Source organism: Vicugna pacos, chromosome 1, assembly GCF_048564905.1.
Source record: "Vicugna pacos chromosome 1, VicPac4, whole genome shotgun sequence".
NCBI classification, from domain to species: domain Eukaryota; kingdom Metazoa; phylum Chordata; class Mammalia; order Artiodactyla; family Camelidae; genus Vicugna; species Vicugna pacos.
This window is the reverse complement of record NC_132987.1, coordinates 43977604-43994525: the sequence shown is the minus strand read 5'-3', so window position 1 is coordinate 43994525 and position 16922 is coordinate 43977604. Positions and strand designations below refer to the sequence as shown.

The 16922-nt window shown below is 34.6% G+C and overlaps 1 protein-coding gene across 8 annotated transcripts in view; it reads right to left on the bottom strand.

The window, feature by feature from the left end:
- ECT2 (epithelial cell transforming 2) overlaps positions 1–16228 on the bottom strand; it is a 52801-nt gene extending 36573 nt beyond the window's left edge. For 2 of the 8 annotated variants that reach the window (XM_031680052.2, XM_006200792.4), the window contains exons 1-13: positions 16058–16195; positions 12766–12917; positions 12085–12164; positions 11883–11975; positions 10156–10338; positions 9094–9183; positions 8255–8362; positions 7232–7305; positions 6406–6536; positions 6147–6262; positions 5985–6047; positions 4392–4614; positions 797–933 (exon numbers count right to left, since the gene is read on the bottom strand). In XM_031680052.2, the coding sequence (XP_031535912.1) occupies positions 797–933; positions 4392–4614; positions 5985–6047; positions 6147–6262; positions 6406–6536; positions 7232–7305; positions 8255–8362; positions 9094–9183; positions 10156–10338; positions 11883–11975; positions 12085–12164; positions 12766–12895 (1428 nt within the window). In that variant the 5' untranslated portion in view covers positions 12896–12917; positions 16058–16195. Of the gene's footprint in view, positions 1–796; positions 934–4391; positions 4615–5984; positions 6048–6146; positions 6263–6405; positions 6537–7231; positions 7306–8254; positions 8363–9093; positions 9184–10155; positions 10339–11882; positions 11976–12084; positions 12165–12765; positions 12918–16057 lie in introns of all 8 variants that reach the window. The other 6 variants (XM_031680065.2, XM_031680067.2, XM_072961025.1 and 3 more) reach the window with 4 other exon arrangements.
- Between the last annotated feature and the right edge of the window lie 694 nt (positions 16229–16922).

Below are 16922 nucleotides of genomic sequence, written 5' to 3'. Positions count from 1 at the left end.
AAAAGAGGTCAGTTAAAAATTAAACCCCAATCAGAATCTCCCAATCCTTTTTCTATTCAAAAACAAGCTTGGTGGTATCAACTTTATTTTCCTGACAATCTATCTCCTTCATTACCTAGAACAATTTATTCCTTCTTCCTACAAATTCCAAAATAATGCTCCTATTATTATGTCTTTCAGAACCTTGAATTCTGATTTATTCCTTATTATCTTCTTTAATCTTATCCTACAAGGATTCACTAGAATTGTTTTTCCTCAGAAATAACTTTTCATAGTACATTTTAATATTAGTAAGCAATGAGTGAACATTTATGACTACTGCATACTTTAAGAAAACTTGACACATGAAAGGATTACTAAAAAAAAATTACTGACATCCATATTGTTATGCTTCATTGCTACTTGCTTTTTCATGTATATACAGTACTAACTCTAGAACTCTAGACTCTAGAACACATACTTTCATGAAAAGTTATCTACCACTTTCATATATAAATGCAGTATCTTGATATGAAACATGCAAAATTCTGAATTAAACTCAGTCCCCTCTAAGATCCTCTACCGAGGATCTTTCTTTCTTTAAAGTCACTATTTAAAAAATCATGCTATTTCTGCATGAATAAAAGCTACTATTACCATTATGGTATTTCCCTAACAGCAGTTTTTATTATACATTTTCATTTTTAATATCTGTGTTCCATTTCTATGCTTATATAATTTTCTTATTTAAAAAAAAACCTCAGATTTTTTACTTATGAACACTGGAAAACAGATCATTTTGCAACCAAAGTCTTACCTGAATAATTGTAGCCAATATATTTACATAATTACTTTCAGTCTGATAGAGCTCTTTTGCAACTTGCCACCTGGCTGACTGCTTTGAAGGAACTGGAGTGGAATTTTTAGAAGACTTAGTACAAGACTTTGGTGTTTCTAAAAGATAAAAAGGAAGAAAGATTTAAAATGGAAGTCAGGTATAACACTACAGGTTTAACAGAAAAAAGGGAAGGATATCTACTCTTACAAATATATCATCATACAAATTTTCATTAAAGTAGAACTTCCTCACAGAAAAGGCCAGAAAAAAATAATAATCATGTACTCTTCAAAAATGTCATAGTCATTAAAAACGAAGAAATATTGAAAAAAGAACTGTTTCAGGTAAGAAGAGACTAGAGAGAGATAACATAACAGTGTGTGACACTGAATTGCACTCTAGGCCAGAAAAAAGAACTTTTCTCTTTTACTAAAAAGCACAATAGGCATCATAGAAAAATATTTAAGCTAAAAAAGGAGGGAAAAGTTGTTATGATTACACAATTACAATAATGGAAAAATTTTCATATATATATATATATGTAGAGAGAGAGAGGGAGTCTCCCTCAAAAGAAAAAGAAAAAAGAAAAAAAAAACATTACCTGCAAATTCTCTGTTAGTTCTAGGTATCTTTATAGAAAACACCCAGTCTAATCCAAAGTGCAGGGAGGATGTATTAGTATATTTATATATATTTCAAGAAAAAATTTTAAATGAAATTTCATAACAGCTTAAAATACATTTCCTTACTAACAATTAGGTAAGAATACCTCATACCTAATAGCAAGTTTCTCAATAGAAAAAGGAATGTATAACATACAATAGAATGACATGAAAAAAGATAATATATAGTCCCAGCATACCAGTTTTACTCAGTGACAAATAAGCTTAAGCATTAGTAAAACCACCACGTGTACTGTAGAGTTTTGAATGTTTTAAAAAGAAAAAAGACTTCAAAGAATTTCCCACACACCACACATTATTTCAGGCTACTTTCACCAGACCCAGGAGTCTCTGCCATTACAAGATACGTTAGGGGAAAAAACTGACTAAACTGATCTAATTAAATTATTAATTATTATCTAGGCAGTGATCTACAAACTGGGAATTCTACCATACAGAATATCTCATGTATGAGTATAGTTGTCATGTCTGTTTTCTTTAGTGATTCATTTTCTTCTCTCCCCTCAACTTCACATCCAAGCTTTGTCCTTTATGATCATGACCTCTTATCATCTCATGCCCATTATCTCCATCATCATCACAAAAAATGTAAATTCTCAGATCTACTATTTAATCATAACCTCCCCACCCAAGCACCTGGTTCAGCTTTTCCTAATGCCTACTGGACATTTCTACCTCAATTTAACCTGGATTTTCTCTAAAACTGTACTATCTTCCTCCAAAATATAAACTTTCTATTTTTGCTAAGGTAGCATTTCCTCTATTTAATACTTTGCCATCATCTCCTCTTACTCCCTTTCTATCACTCCGTTCTATCATTATTTCCCCAGTGCTTCTTACTTTTCTTTCCAAACATCATCAACCCAGGTCTAGGGCCTTATTACCTTGTGGACAAAGCCACTATAGAGTACTTCATGGTCAGGCTATTTCTAAACTGCCTTACTTCTAATCATTCTTCAGAATTAATACAGTACAAATTACTTAATGAATTACTCTGCTGCTCAAGTTTCTGAAGTTCCCTGCTGATGGCAATATACAGTTCAGATATGCCAGTATGATTTCAAAGCCCTCTAATATTAGTCCCCAATTAACTGTTCTAATTTGACTATTACTGTCCCACCATAGTTCAAGCAAACTGACCTACTCACTATTCCCTAACAACTCAATCTTTATACTGTTATCTGTATTCTTGCTCCTCTTATCATCTCAAATCCACCTCAGCTTTCTGGGCCTACCTTAAATGGACTTTCAATTCCTTCCATGAATATTTAATGAGTACCTACTCTATACTAGGCACTGGGGATAAAGCAGAGATAACACAGACAGTGCTCCTGTTCTCTTCAAGCTTACATTCTGGTGAAGCAAATAAAATAAATGAGTAAACAAACCATTTCTAACATTGATAACTACTACTGAAGACAACTACCAGGTAATGGGTTGGTAGGAAAGAGTGGTGGGTCAGGGACTTGACTTTACAGAGAACCCATAAGATTTCTTTAAGACAGAGAGAGCAAGTATAAGGTTCTGTAGAAGAAAAACATGAAGAACAACAAAGATACTGTGGTTGACACTCAGAGAGCATTACTGGAAGACAACATCACATGAGGTTAGCAGTAGTTGAGGAAGAATTACATACGAACTTGAAAGCTATGGTAATACAAAGCCACTGAATGACTTTATGCAGAGGAACGTCATGAACTAATTTATATGTTTTTAGAGACCTCTCTAAGTGCCGCATGTAGAAAGGCAAAAATGAATATAGGGAGACCATTTACGGGACCATTACAATTGTCTAAGAGATTCTTTTTACAGAAAAGCCTGATTAAGGAAGAGTGGCAAAGGAATAGAGTTGGGAGTGATAGAAACAAGAGTTTTAATTTGATTATCTTAAGTTTAGGATGTGTATTAGACATGAACAAGGAGGTGTCAAGTATAAAGTTGGACAGGGAAAACCTCAAATTTGGGAGTCATCTATGTATACAGAAGCCACGGAATCATAAGAGATCGTTTAGGAAGAATTCAATAGAGAAGAAATGACTCAGAAGTAACATTCCACATTTACAGCTGGAGAGAGAAGTTAGGTCAAGGAGAATGAGAAATGAGTAATGTACAAAAGCCAAAATAAAAAAACGTGTCCAAGAAAGAGCTAGCTGCTCATGTTGAATGCTGTTTTTGCATAAAAACTGTCAGTCTCCCCAGCAAGAGCAATTTCATGTAGTAGGGGCTAAAGTTCAACTGGAATAGACTGAAAAGACAATGAAAAGCAAGGAAATGAGACAATGGATCAAGGTAATTCTTTGAAGAGTACTTATGTGACAGGGAAGAGAGAAATGGGATAACAAGTGGAGAGTGTCATGGGGTCAAGGGAAGGCTCTGATTGTTTCATAAACTAGACAACACAACGTATGTGTGTGCAGAATGAAAAACAAAAATAGAGGGAAAATTGATGATTAAGGGAGAAGAGTTAATTGTAGGTGCCTTCCTGTATCAGCTGAGAAAGTAAATTCACCTTCCTCTGACTTCATTATACCGATTTTTTTCCATAACTCATGACATCTGTGATTCTTTTGTATCAAGAATTTGCTCTTTGAATAGCTCTGCCACTTTCTAGATGTGTGACCCTAGAGAAGTTTTTACTTCTCTAACCTCAGTCTAGTCATCTGTAAAATAGAGGCAATAAAACCTATCTTACAAATACACAAAATATGTAAAAACTTAGCATATAGCAAGCAATCATTAAATGGAAACATTTTCATGTGCCTTTTCTCCTCAGCTAGAACAAAGGTGATTAAAAACAGTCTTACATTCACTGCAGTAGGGATTTATTGATATTCTAATGCATATTCCATTCCATTAAATTCTAAAGATCAATTTTTTAAAATGTGAATTACCTCCATAATTAATGCTAGATTCTGGCGTGTTGGAGATATCTAGAAGTGACCCTATAGAAAGGGAATGTTCAGCTGATGGGCGCTTACGGGGAGGAAAAGGTGATATGTCTGTATCTCTTGAAAGTTGAGCAAGTGTCTCTTTTAAACGACGTCTTTTGCGATTGCTGTTTGGGGTATTTAGAGAAAGCAGTGACACTGATTTCTTGAGCTCAGGTGTATTAGCCTGCAATCAAAAGCACAAAAGCTCAATTTAACTTCCATGATTCTTTACTGAGACAGGGACAAAAGAAAAATATATTTATGAGTCTAACAAAATCTGAATTTTGCACAGTAATTTTACAACTATATATTCTTCCAGGTAATTCAGAAGCTTCATAAAATATAACAGACAAAAGACCATTGTAACTGTCTAACCCCAAACACCTAATTTTTTTTCTCCATAGCACTTTTACCATTACATATTCATCTATAAGCTTGTTTACTGTCTACTCCCCATTAGGCCATAAACTCTAGGAGGGCAGGGACCATTAATATTTTGTTCACTATATCCGTGGCATTTAGCACTATGCCTGGACATAATGCTCTCCAGTACTGTTCAAACACCACTTGATTTTAAGAGCACCCTCCTGAACTCTAAGGCATATTTTTAAAATTTTATGTTAAGAACTTTACATTGAGGATGAAAGAGTCCAGAGTACACAACAGAGTACATATTTAGATTTTATAGAAACACAATAAATCCACACCTCGCCTTCACTGTTCCATTCAAAATTATTAAATCCCAAACTGAAGTAAATCTTCCCTTAAAGACAGCTGCTTCTATACTTTGATGTCACATTTTAGTTAATGATACCACTCTTCACCAAGATCCAGCATGAAGGCTCGATTTTCCTTGTTTATATTCCTTCTACTACAATCATTTTTTGCAATGACACCCCCCCTTAATATTCTTCAATGGCTTCCAAAACTTACAGGATAAATCTAAATTCTTTTAACATATTAGAAGATTGATTCTGCCTACCTAGTCAGCTTTATCTATTGGCCTTCTTTCCCATACTCTTTTCTAAAGCCATACTAAACTACTTGCAATTTTAGTGTACTTTCAACCTTTCATGCCCTCTCTCACTTGCTCTTCAACTTGAATGCCTTTACCAGGTTAGCCTAGGAAGTTGGCTCAACTTCCACATTTATTTGCTCTTTCCAATTCTGCCTGAGTCCCTCATAGTGAAACTAAGTTACAACACATACATTACTTAGTTATAGCACATTTCACCCTGCACTGTTAACTGTCTGCATATCTCTCTTTCCTATAAGGTTCTAACTGTTTGAAGACAGAGATGTAATTATTCTTAATGGTTTCACCAAGAATTAGCACAGAATGACATACATTAGATTAAAATAATATTCAATACATTAAATCTCTATAGACTAAGACTATTACTCAGTATCCAAGTGTTTAATTATTCTGAACCTCCTAAACATGACATAAAAGATGATCCAAATGCTATTTAAACTATGCTCTTTTGGGACAGAAAGTGTCATCTTTATACAAGTAAGTTCACAAAACAAGTGACTAAGAGACACAAAGCATACCTTTTCATATAAATACATAGTCTCTCCAGCTCGGGCATCCATTTGAATGCTTCCCCAGAACCACTAGAGGAAAGAAAAGAATATTTCAATTAACAATTTACCTCATCAGAAAAACGATTAGTAATATTTTTTAAAAAACAATCTCATTCTAGAATTACTCGCCTCTTGCTTGACAACATAAAGCTTCTTCGAAGGTTCAAATGGAAGTTCTTTTACTATACTCTCTTCAACTATAAGATGAGTGCATCTTTCATCTCCAACTGGTAAATGCTTACCTCCTAAAGAGGAATGCATAGAAGCATAAGTAAGCCCAACTATTTATCTCCAGGCTCAAATTTTTAAAGAGGCATATTCAGCAGGAAGTAATCAAGCAGGAGTGGGGAACAAAATATATATAACCTTTAAATTATGCTAAATCTACCTTGCATTTCAGTCATTTCTTCCATATTGGTCTTCTCTTCATCTGAAAATCCCAAGAAACTTAAAATACAATCTTGAAATGGAGGAACTTTAAATTCATTTCTAAAGTCATCAACTGATGCACAGAAATCCCTAAAAACAAAATACATTCTTCTAAAACCAGCTTGACTTAAATTCAATAATTTAGATGTATCAATTTACAAATCTACAGTAATTCTCAAGGTTTTAGCATAATCCATTTACTGCAAATATTTTGCATTTGGTCCTGAAATACTCATAAAAACTTCAGTTAAAAAAAACTGGTGTGTCCTCAGTCATCGCATAAGTAACTTCTGACAAAGTTTAATCATGGGTAATCTTTATAAAACCCAAATCCCTGCTCTGTACATGAAACTTTATATATATTCAAGGGATTCTATAGTTTCATGAAATGTTAAGTAGTAATGAAATACAAGAGCAAGGAATTATGAGATTGGAATGCAATTAATACTTAAAATGTAACCAAACATAAAATAAGAAAAAATATAGCACAACCCAAACATCCAGATGCATTATTACGCTATTACCTAATAATTTTAGAATGTTTTTAATAATCAAAATTATTTCGCAAAGTCTAACAATACCATAAGTGTCTTTCTATTTTCAGTTTTTTAAAATTTTTTTATATAACTTTGCTCTTGCTAGACTTTATCCCCTAAGCTACACAAAGACTGGATTAATTTTTTATATATTATCTATGAATTTTGAGCACATGGGTTTATCTTTATAACACATAACATAAATACGATTAATTTACATAATTAATGACTGAATTTCTAAACACTTACTGTTCATTCCGCCTTTCCCAAGCTTTATAAATCCACTCTGGCTTCATAATTGGAGTACCCAAGCTCACAGCTATCTAAAAATATAAACATGAATCACAATAAATTTTTACCTTAAGTAAATGCATCCATGGACATTAGAAGCAATTATACATACTTTTTTCCCCACAGTCTTAGATCATTATTCATCTGCTTTATAACAAAATATAAAGAACAATTAACAGAAAAAGAATGGTCTTTCCATCATACAATCTGGGTTAAAATAACTTTGAAGTAAGTTTGATGATGCCCAAACCATTTCACTTTTTTTTTTAATAAACACATCTCTGAAGCTGATTAAGTTCATTGTTATTATATTTCTATTTCTCTTTGCGCTTACCTCCTTGGAAGTACTAACCCCTAAGACAAGACTAAGAGAAAACATAATTAAATCACTAAAACCTTAGATGTGAATTTTAAGTATATTTTCCAGGAATTCAACATTATCCAAAAATTACCATTTGCTACATAAGGACACTGGTGGAGGGTGGGAACAAAGTGATAAACTCTTCCTAATATACTCAAGTGTAATTTTAAACTAAAATTTTAATCGTAATGAAAAGTACTTTCTCCTGTTCTTCGATAATTTTCACAAGTTAAATCCTAGAACCATTTTATAAGATCATAGTTCTCTTTTTATAAAGACCACTTATATAGGAGAGAAATATCTGCTCTCATCACCTTCTGACCCCCTTATTCACCAATGCTCATACAGTAATCTTTGCTAATATTATTCATCTGCCTAAAATGCTATCCACCTACCAGCCTCCACAATCTTACTCATCTTTCAATAACTAACTCAAGTTCCACTGCCTCCTAAGGGACCACACTCCTATGATTTAAAATTTTTATTACATGTACATACAGCAAAAATTGAATTTCTGATCCTCAATAAACTGCAGAATAGATAGGTAAGAGCACTATTATTAAATCCATACCCCAGTAATACTATATTGAAATAACACAAAAATACCAAAGTTTACATACCCTGAATTTTTCTCCTTGTGTACAATTTGCCACCAAATGTGTAACTTTTGAATTAAAGTCTTTTCGAATAACTCCACCCATGTGATGAACCAATGTCACCAATCTGACCTCAAAAGAAAAAAGTAAACAACAGTGACTTTATGACTAACTTGAACAAAATTTTAAACTATGCTTACAATTCATTTAGCATTTACTGAATACTTTCTATTTATAAGGTACTTACAAGAATTTTATAAAAATATAAACTTTATGCCAAAAAAAATTAAATATTCATTTCATTTACTGGCACAGAGAGATATGCCAGAAAAGATGATCACACAAAACTAAGTTAAGAACTGGCTTTCATATGGCCTAAATATATTACTTTTTAATACCAGGTTACATCACACCAAGATTCTTCCCACAAAATTACAATAATACTCCATTAGCTCCAACATAAAAAATTTTATTGATTAAAGAATGAAGTTTCTATGAAATTCTCTAGAACACTGAGAATGCTTTAAGGCTGGGCCTGTATAATAAAAAACTGCAACGTGTAAATAAAACCTTCAAATAACATGGCTGATATGATACTTAACAAAAAGACAGTTTAAACAGACTAGATAATCATGAAATAATTCTAATTCACATATCAGCCATCCTAGACAAAATACTTGTCTCTTTACAAGGTTCTTCAGAGTGTTTCGTCACAAAATTTAAGACCTGGTATATTCATAGTTATTTCTCCTTCAATATTTTTAATATAAAACCATGATATAATTACACACAAAAAAAAGCTAATGTAAATTTATTTTGCTAGGAAAAAATATTCTTTGAATAGAATATTTTAAAATACTTACTAGTTCTTCTTTCTTCCTGAATCCAGTAAAACATAGTACTAGATTCATCATGCTTGCACAATAGAGTGGGCGACATGCAAATGGCAAAGGCTGAAGGACACAACAATTTTAAACCTGTGAGATCTTTTTATAGTAAAAACAGAACACATCTTTCTCAAGCTAAACATATTTGCCCCTCTTGCCAACTTTCCCAATCCAAATATATACTTGCATCTTTCAAAATGCAACAAAAAAAGTGAAAAATCAGTTTCACAATAAAAAATTTCCCATGACTCCCAAATCGTATTTGATACACACAACCTAAACACACTTCACTATTGGCAAATAAAACATATTTATATCCAAACCTTTAGTCCCAGAATGTACTCTGACACATATAAAGTATTGTCTATAAGGAAAGACTTCCATACATTATTGTAAATGCTTAAAATTAAAAGAGATCAAAGATATTTTCTAATAAATATGAATAATATATATACGGAACCAAATAAGATTCCAATTTGTGAGCTAAAAAAATGGAGATAGTCACTAAATAATTTTACAAATGGTTTTATCTGTCTACACATATATGAAAGAGAATTGTTAAAAAATATAGTAGATATATATTTAACTCCCACTATTATGCAAGAATATTCTTTTTCATAATTTTGGCCTATAAAAAGTTTATTTGGTTTTTGAAAGCAACACTTCTGAACAGAAAATTAAAGATTATCATGTGCTCATTACTAGTATCTATAACAAAAGAAGCACAACAATCCAAGCAATTTTAAGTTAATAAAGCAAGCTTAAGAATGTCAAAACAAAGTAATGAAACCAAAGAATAGGGATTAACTCTACTACAACTCTTACACTGAAATGCTATTTAAAAACAAAAAGCTGAAATAATTTCTCTAATTTTAAATTATGCAGTAACTGATAAAAGTGGAATTGTGATATCTGCTGTGTGGAAGAAAATTAAAGTTTGTGTATGTACACTCTCAATAGTTAACAGGATTTTTCTGCATAAAAATTCATTACAAATTTAACCTTGAAAAGTCATAGTAAGCATATCTTCTTTCTTACCTCTCCTTTCTGGGCACAGTTTAATACTACTGGTGGTCCAATAACTCTACAATCAGTCTTGTATAACTCATTAAAGACAGAATCCTCGAAGTCCATGACTATGAATACATTTTCAAATTCTGGAGAATCCAAACTTTTAAATTCTTCAATTGATTCCATCTTTACAAATGGCACTTTAATTTCCTTGTTTTTTTCATAGTTATAAGAAATAAAATTTACATTATAAAATTATGTATCTCTCTAAATAAGACCTAAAAATCAATTCAGTATCAACATTCTCATTTTTATATTTGTAGAAACTTAAGTTTTAAATCATACAATGAGCACTGTACTTAATAGTGAAGTCATATTTCTTTACTTATTTGTTTTCATATAAACGTATCTCCAACCACATCAAGATCTTAAATTCTGAAGATAATTATTTTAAAGACGTAAGTTTTGACATGACTTGGTAGTCATTATAAATCATCTAGTATGCATATAAAGTAAGAATGATGAATTGTTTAAGTACACCAATTTTAATAGACTACATTAGAAAGATAACCACTGTTGCTTTTTATTCTGACCAAGAAAATGATGCCATACATATGGTTCTTCCTGCACAAATTATCTTCAGAAAAATAGAAAAAATACTATGGCATGTAACATCTACAAAAAGGATGGAGTTAATCATTTCACTAGATATGAGGGAAATAAGAGAAAGATACAAAATATGTAGGCAGATGCAGCATGGCAAACAGGATATAAAAAGGCAAGTTACTGTTTAACACTTTGTACTGTCCATATACAAAACAGAATGAAGATATTTAAATATTTATGACTCTTGCATAAAAAGGAAAGAACAATTTAAAAGAAAATTCAGATGGGTCAGTAAATTATTTGGGTTTTATCTACTAGGCTAATGTGGAGGGCTGAATTGTGTATTCCCAAAATTCACGTTGAAGTCGTTAACGTCCCTGTACCTCAGAATGTGACTACATTTGGAGATAGGGCCTCTCAAGAGGTAAAGTTAAATGAGGTCACATGGGCGGACCCTAATCCAATCTGACTGGTGTCCTTTTAAGAGCAGAAAATTTGGATACACAGAAGAGCACCAAAGACATGCATGCACAGAAGATGGGTCATGTGAAGATACAGCAAGAAGGTGGCAGACATCTTCAAGTCAGTGAAGGAGGCCTCAAGAGAAGTTTAAGGGGCTGACACCTTGGTCTTGGACTTTAGCCTCCAGCAAAGTGAGAAAATATATTTCTGTTGTTTAAGCCAGTCAGTCCGTAGTATTTTGTTATGGCAGCCCTCTCACAAGCTAATAAAGCTGATATAGAGAATCAGATATATTTTATATGCTGACAAATTCTCTCATGACTCAATTATTGTGATTTGTAATTCTGAAAATAAAGCAAGAATTTAGAATAAATATAAACATTGAGAAAAAAGAAACTAAAGAGTTTCAAGAAAAGTACCAGATCTCCCTAAACACATAGAATGTCACTTAAATTTAATAATGCCAAATTACTTAACAAGGATTTCATTATTTATAATATATTACAGTTTGGGGTTTCAGAAATACCCAGATTTTAAAAATTAATATAAAGTAGTTTCTATTGATCTAGTTTCAGAGTGCTCAAAGTATACCTTGTACCTAATTTAGGTCCAATCACCACAAGTGGAATATATGAATAAATCAAAGGAAGTGCAGCATGCCACATGCAATGAAATGCTTGACCTACCATATTAACAATACTTTTTATTAATTTTTCATCCGATTTTCCAGGACAACTTTCTTTTATCTTTATAACAGGGACTTCCATTATTTTAATAGTCTGTGGAAAGAGACTTAGGTGTGAGATTAAGAACACTATAAAATTATTTACACACTGATGGAAGAAAAATAGCCTTTTTAAAGAAAAACTCAAAACTAAAACTCCATACCTTTAAGGCTTTTATAAGTTCTTCCTGTTTTCCAGCTTCTTGAACCAGTATCACTCTTGTTTCAACCTGAGGCATTTCTTCTATTAAAATTAAAAATGTTAAATAAAACATTTTTATTAGTCACGAACACCAAAATCAGCAGTTCTTAACCCCTTTTCTGGCTATATCTGGAATGTTTTCCAACTTTGAGATATAACATTCCCTGAAATTAAAATGACTTAATTCCAAGCTTATTTTTAAAATTCGACCATGTATCATTTTAGAAGAGAAAACGCACTGTAGCAAAGTATACAAGCATCAGCACTCCTCCTAACCAAAGAAAGCATTCACCATCTTGCGTAGTCACCCTCTTCAACAGGGCATGGAACTTTAGGAAAGATCCATTTCCACAGTAGGAAGGGAAGAAGTAGCTCTTCACCCGACCAGCAGTGTCGCAGCTGGATGGCCCTCACATAAAGAAAAGCAATATCCAACAACAAGATACCTTCCCTTCTAAAGCTGGGAAGCATTTATCCAAACAATAATAAAAAACCTAGTGTAAAGAGTTTCTGTTAACAAATATTTACTCAGTACCTGTACTCTAGCTGAACAGTATTACAGTTAAATCATAAGAAAGTCACTGATCAGAAAGTTTAGGATTAAAACAGTGACTTGGTATTTTAAAGCAGATAACATGTTTACCTTCAACATAGGAAGTAGGTCCAATAAATAAGTCTTCCTTAGAAGTTTCAGTAACTTTAGAATCAAAAACGGAAGAGTCCGCCAAGCTTGTCCTCCCAGTTGTGGATGTTAATACACTGTTATCAGCCATTGTTCGTACTCCTCTATGATGGCTGAGAAAATAAAATGTGAATAAAGACATATGAAACCAAAATAGTTGTTGGGCAAAAACAAGCATTATACCTAGAATTTATCAAAAGTATCATTACCCATTTTTCTTAATCCCGAACTTAATTCAACTTCTCTGAGGTAATTAAGTAAGGTAATTAAGTCACACGACTTCTCTGAGCCTCAGCTTCCTCTTCTGTAAAGATACTATACTTGACTCATAGGGATATAGTAAAAATAATGCTTTATTGAAAGTACCCAGAATATTACCTAACACTCAAAAACACTCAAAGGGTACTCTAAATACTATTTTACCTCCCTCCTCCACATCTTTGCCCTCAATCAACCTACTTCTCTTCCTATATTCATTTATAATACCTCCATCACCCCTCCCCCAAATAACCCCAGTCAAAAACTGGATCCATCCTCTTTCCTTTACCACATTTGCTGTCCCAAAATTCCTATCAATCCCTCAAGCATCTCTGTATCTCTGGGTCCTGGCCCACTTTCAGATGGCCAATGCCACAGTGGCCCCTTGGTCAAATACAACAGTTCCAAATAAGTTTCGCTAACACCAGTTTCTTCAGAGATCAGTCTCCACATAATTTTCAGGGTATGGTTCTAAAAACAAACGTGACCATATTATTTCCCTGCTTAGAACTTCCACAACCACTACTCCCTATACAATCAAGTTCAAGTTTACCATCCAGTTTACACGCTGGTCCTAACATACCTATTTAGCTTCATCTCCTATAATTCCCCCAGTCCACATATACTGCATGCACCAGCCAGAATGCATTTCCCAGGATTTTTCAAATACCGATCACAATTTACTCCACACGTACTTGCATTCAATAGTGCTTAATTCTCCACCTAGTGTATCTTTCATCTGACCCATCACTCTCGATTTAACCTCTGTGGATTTCTCCAAACCTCTCAAGTGTATCTGGACTGTTCCCTTATCTGTATTTTCATATTACTTTTCAAATGTTTCTTCTCTAAAAGATTTCATGAGACAATGAACAAGTGTCAATATGACTCTGGACTATGAAAGAAAATCTTGTTTGTTTTTAAATTTCCAGGACTCAAGAGTTGAAAAGCTAAACAAGCAAGGAATAAAGAAAAAGTTGAATAGATTTTTATCAGTTCAAATTGGGGTTTTCATGTAAGATTATCTTGAAATAAATTTTCAGAATATTGGGCAAATATAAAGAAGAAGCCCCACCTTAACTGGAGGTACATGCCTGATCTAATTTACCCTTTCCTACTTTTTCAGATTAAAAAAATATACAAGCAACTTCCATCAGGTTTTTAGCAAAGTAATAGTTTAAGTATAATCAGCATCATTTCTGCATGGTGATACCAAATAGTGTGAAGATGTACAAACTAAAAATAACAGACCTAAGCCTAATTATTAGGTGCACAAAGTCAAGAAACTGAGCTTCCTGTCTCAGTTCTACACTTAGTAGGTTAAGTCTCAGTTTCCACATCAGTAAAAGAGATAATGGCACAAATCCTACTGTGATGAAAACTGAATAGATGATATCTTAAAATGAGTGACAATGATTAATTCTCATATAATATTCACAATGTGGACATTTCTTACTCTCTTACCATACATCCATGTCAATCATTATTCTAAGGCTCTCCAAAGGAGTGCTCCAATAGTTGTCAATAAAAGCCTTCATTTAGAAGCAATAATAAATAATATCAGCGCCCCCCTCCCTCTTTTTCCTTTTGCTGTTTACTTCACTTACACTGAACTGTTTACAGCCAAAAAGAAAGGCTCTAAACTGGCTTTCACTTAAAGTCCCTTTAAAAAAATGTTAAAAAAGAAAATTAAGGGATGAATTAACCTGCTTTAAGGAATAGAGGAGGAAGACTTCAATAAATAAAAATATCATATGAGGTTGCATTTTTCACCTATGCCTGTATTTAAAGACCATCAAAACAAGTAAGTGATTAAAAATTAAAAATTGTCTCTGATGATACTGTATATGGTCAATTTATTGTCAAAACAGCTTTAAAATTTATCACAAAAAGAGCTGCATGGTAAACCAATGACATAACAATCTGACTACAAACTGAAATACACTAACCACTTTTTCACATTCATGTATTCTGCACTTTTAAAATAAACACAGTAGGATCAGTGTTCACAAATCCATACAGATCATTTCTCATTTGAGAACATACTCAAGGACTTCTGACTAAATACACTAAAACACATGCTTCTTTTCATCACAAAGGTAAATTCTACTATTTAAACAAATATTCACTTTAAGTTTCCTTTTGCTTATTTTTTTAAGCAATCATCTTTCAGGGTGGAGGAGCTAAATGCCATTCTGAATATGTTGGTGTTACTGACAGTAACATTAGTATTACCATAATATAACACTGCGATTAACAAATAACACTTATTTAACGCTTAATACGTGGCATTGTTCTAAAACTTCAGACATTGTTCTGAACCTTTTACTTTTATTTACTTAATCTTTGCAACAATCCTAAGAAGCAAGTAGTAGTAGTAGATCCATTTTACAGCTAAAGTCTAGAGCAGAGAGATTAACACCCCCCAAGCCATACTGTTAGTGGCAAAACAAGGCTTCAAACCCAGGCTGATTCCAAAGGCTGCGCTTTTAATCACTAAGCCGTACAAATTTGTACGCAGGATGTGGTGCCGGAAGGGGCTGGCTTTTTTTTTTTTTACGTAAATACCAAAAACTGAACTTCTCACAGAGAAGACGGCAAGAAGAATCCAAGAGTGAAACCACTAAGTAATCTGAGATAAAACCCCCAAGGGCCGCAGCCGCCGGCCGCCACTGCAGCATGCCAAGACCCCCCCCCCGCCCCTTCCCAAAAACTATCCCTCTGGCCCAGAAACTTTCGGGAAAAAATATCCAACCCGGTGGGCGGCGACGATGCACTGCAACCTGGTGGACTTCGGGCCCCCACTCCGCGTCCCGGCCCCGCTGCTGGGATGGCGGCGGGGCGGTTCCCTGAGCCGGGAAGCCGGGGCTGTGCGCTCGGGAATTCGCGATCACCGGGGCGGGGCCGTGGTACCCACGCAGAGCGGCCCACTGCTCCGAAGATGCCGGCCCGCCCCCACCTCCGCCACCCACACCTATGCCCACTGAGCCCTCACCCCTCTCAAAAGACGCCCTGGAAGTTCTTTTCAAGCACCGGTCTTCCTCACCGTTACCGCCATTCCTTGCCCGCGACGGCCACGGCCAATTCAAAAACTGAGTCGCTCTCTCTAAAAGCCATGCCGATTGGCGCATGATGTCAACCTCCTTCCCATAGGCTGGAGTCTCCAGAGGGGCGGTGATTGGCCGCTACTCTCCGCCCACCTCCCCGTAGGCGCCGACTGATTGGTTGTGCGTGTGTTTCAAATAAACCCAACGGTTCTGACGTCGGAACGTCACGAGTTTGTAGAGAAGTGCCCGGATGTGACCAGAAGGTGGCGATAGTGGCTCCTGGCCGCTTCTGGGAGTAGCAGGTGTGTGTGTGGCTACAGCTTGTTTACTCGGTAAACATCCCGTTTCCTGAGGGACGTTTGAGTGGATTCTCCGTCCCCTCAAGTTTTTGTTTTTTCTTTATGCACCACCAAATCCTTTAAACTTTATCAGTCCCTTGATAGATGACTTATTCGCCATTGTTTCCTGTGAGCTGCAAGGCTTTTCTGCCTGTATGCTTTCTGCTTCAGAAATTTAAAGTTGGGTTAACAGGTTTGTGGCCTAGCAGAGGTTGCCTTGGGCGTGGCAGGGCCGAGACACGGGAACTCGGGACTTTCCAGGGACACCTCAGGTCAGCAGCTGCTTGTTTAAATCCTGATGTGTGTACGGCACTGTGCTCTGGTCTAGGGAATTAAACGGGTGACTAGAATAAATTCATAGTGTTTCTCCGACTTTTTAAAAAAATGTAAGTTTGCACTTGAACAAATGTAAAAAGATATCATGAGATTCTAGAATCTCCTGGAGCCAAGGTAAATTGCTTCCTGCTGCCCTCTC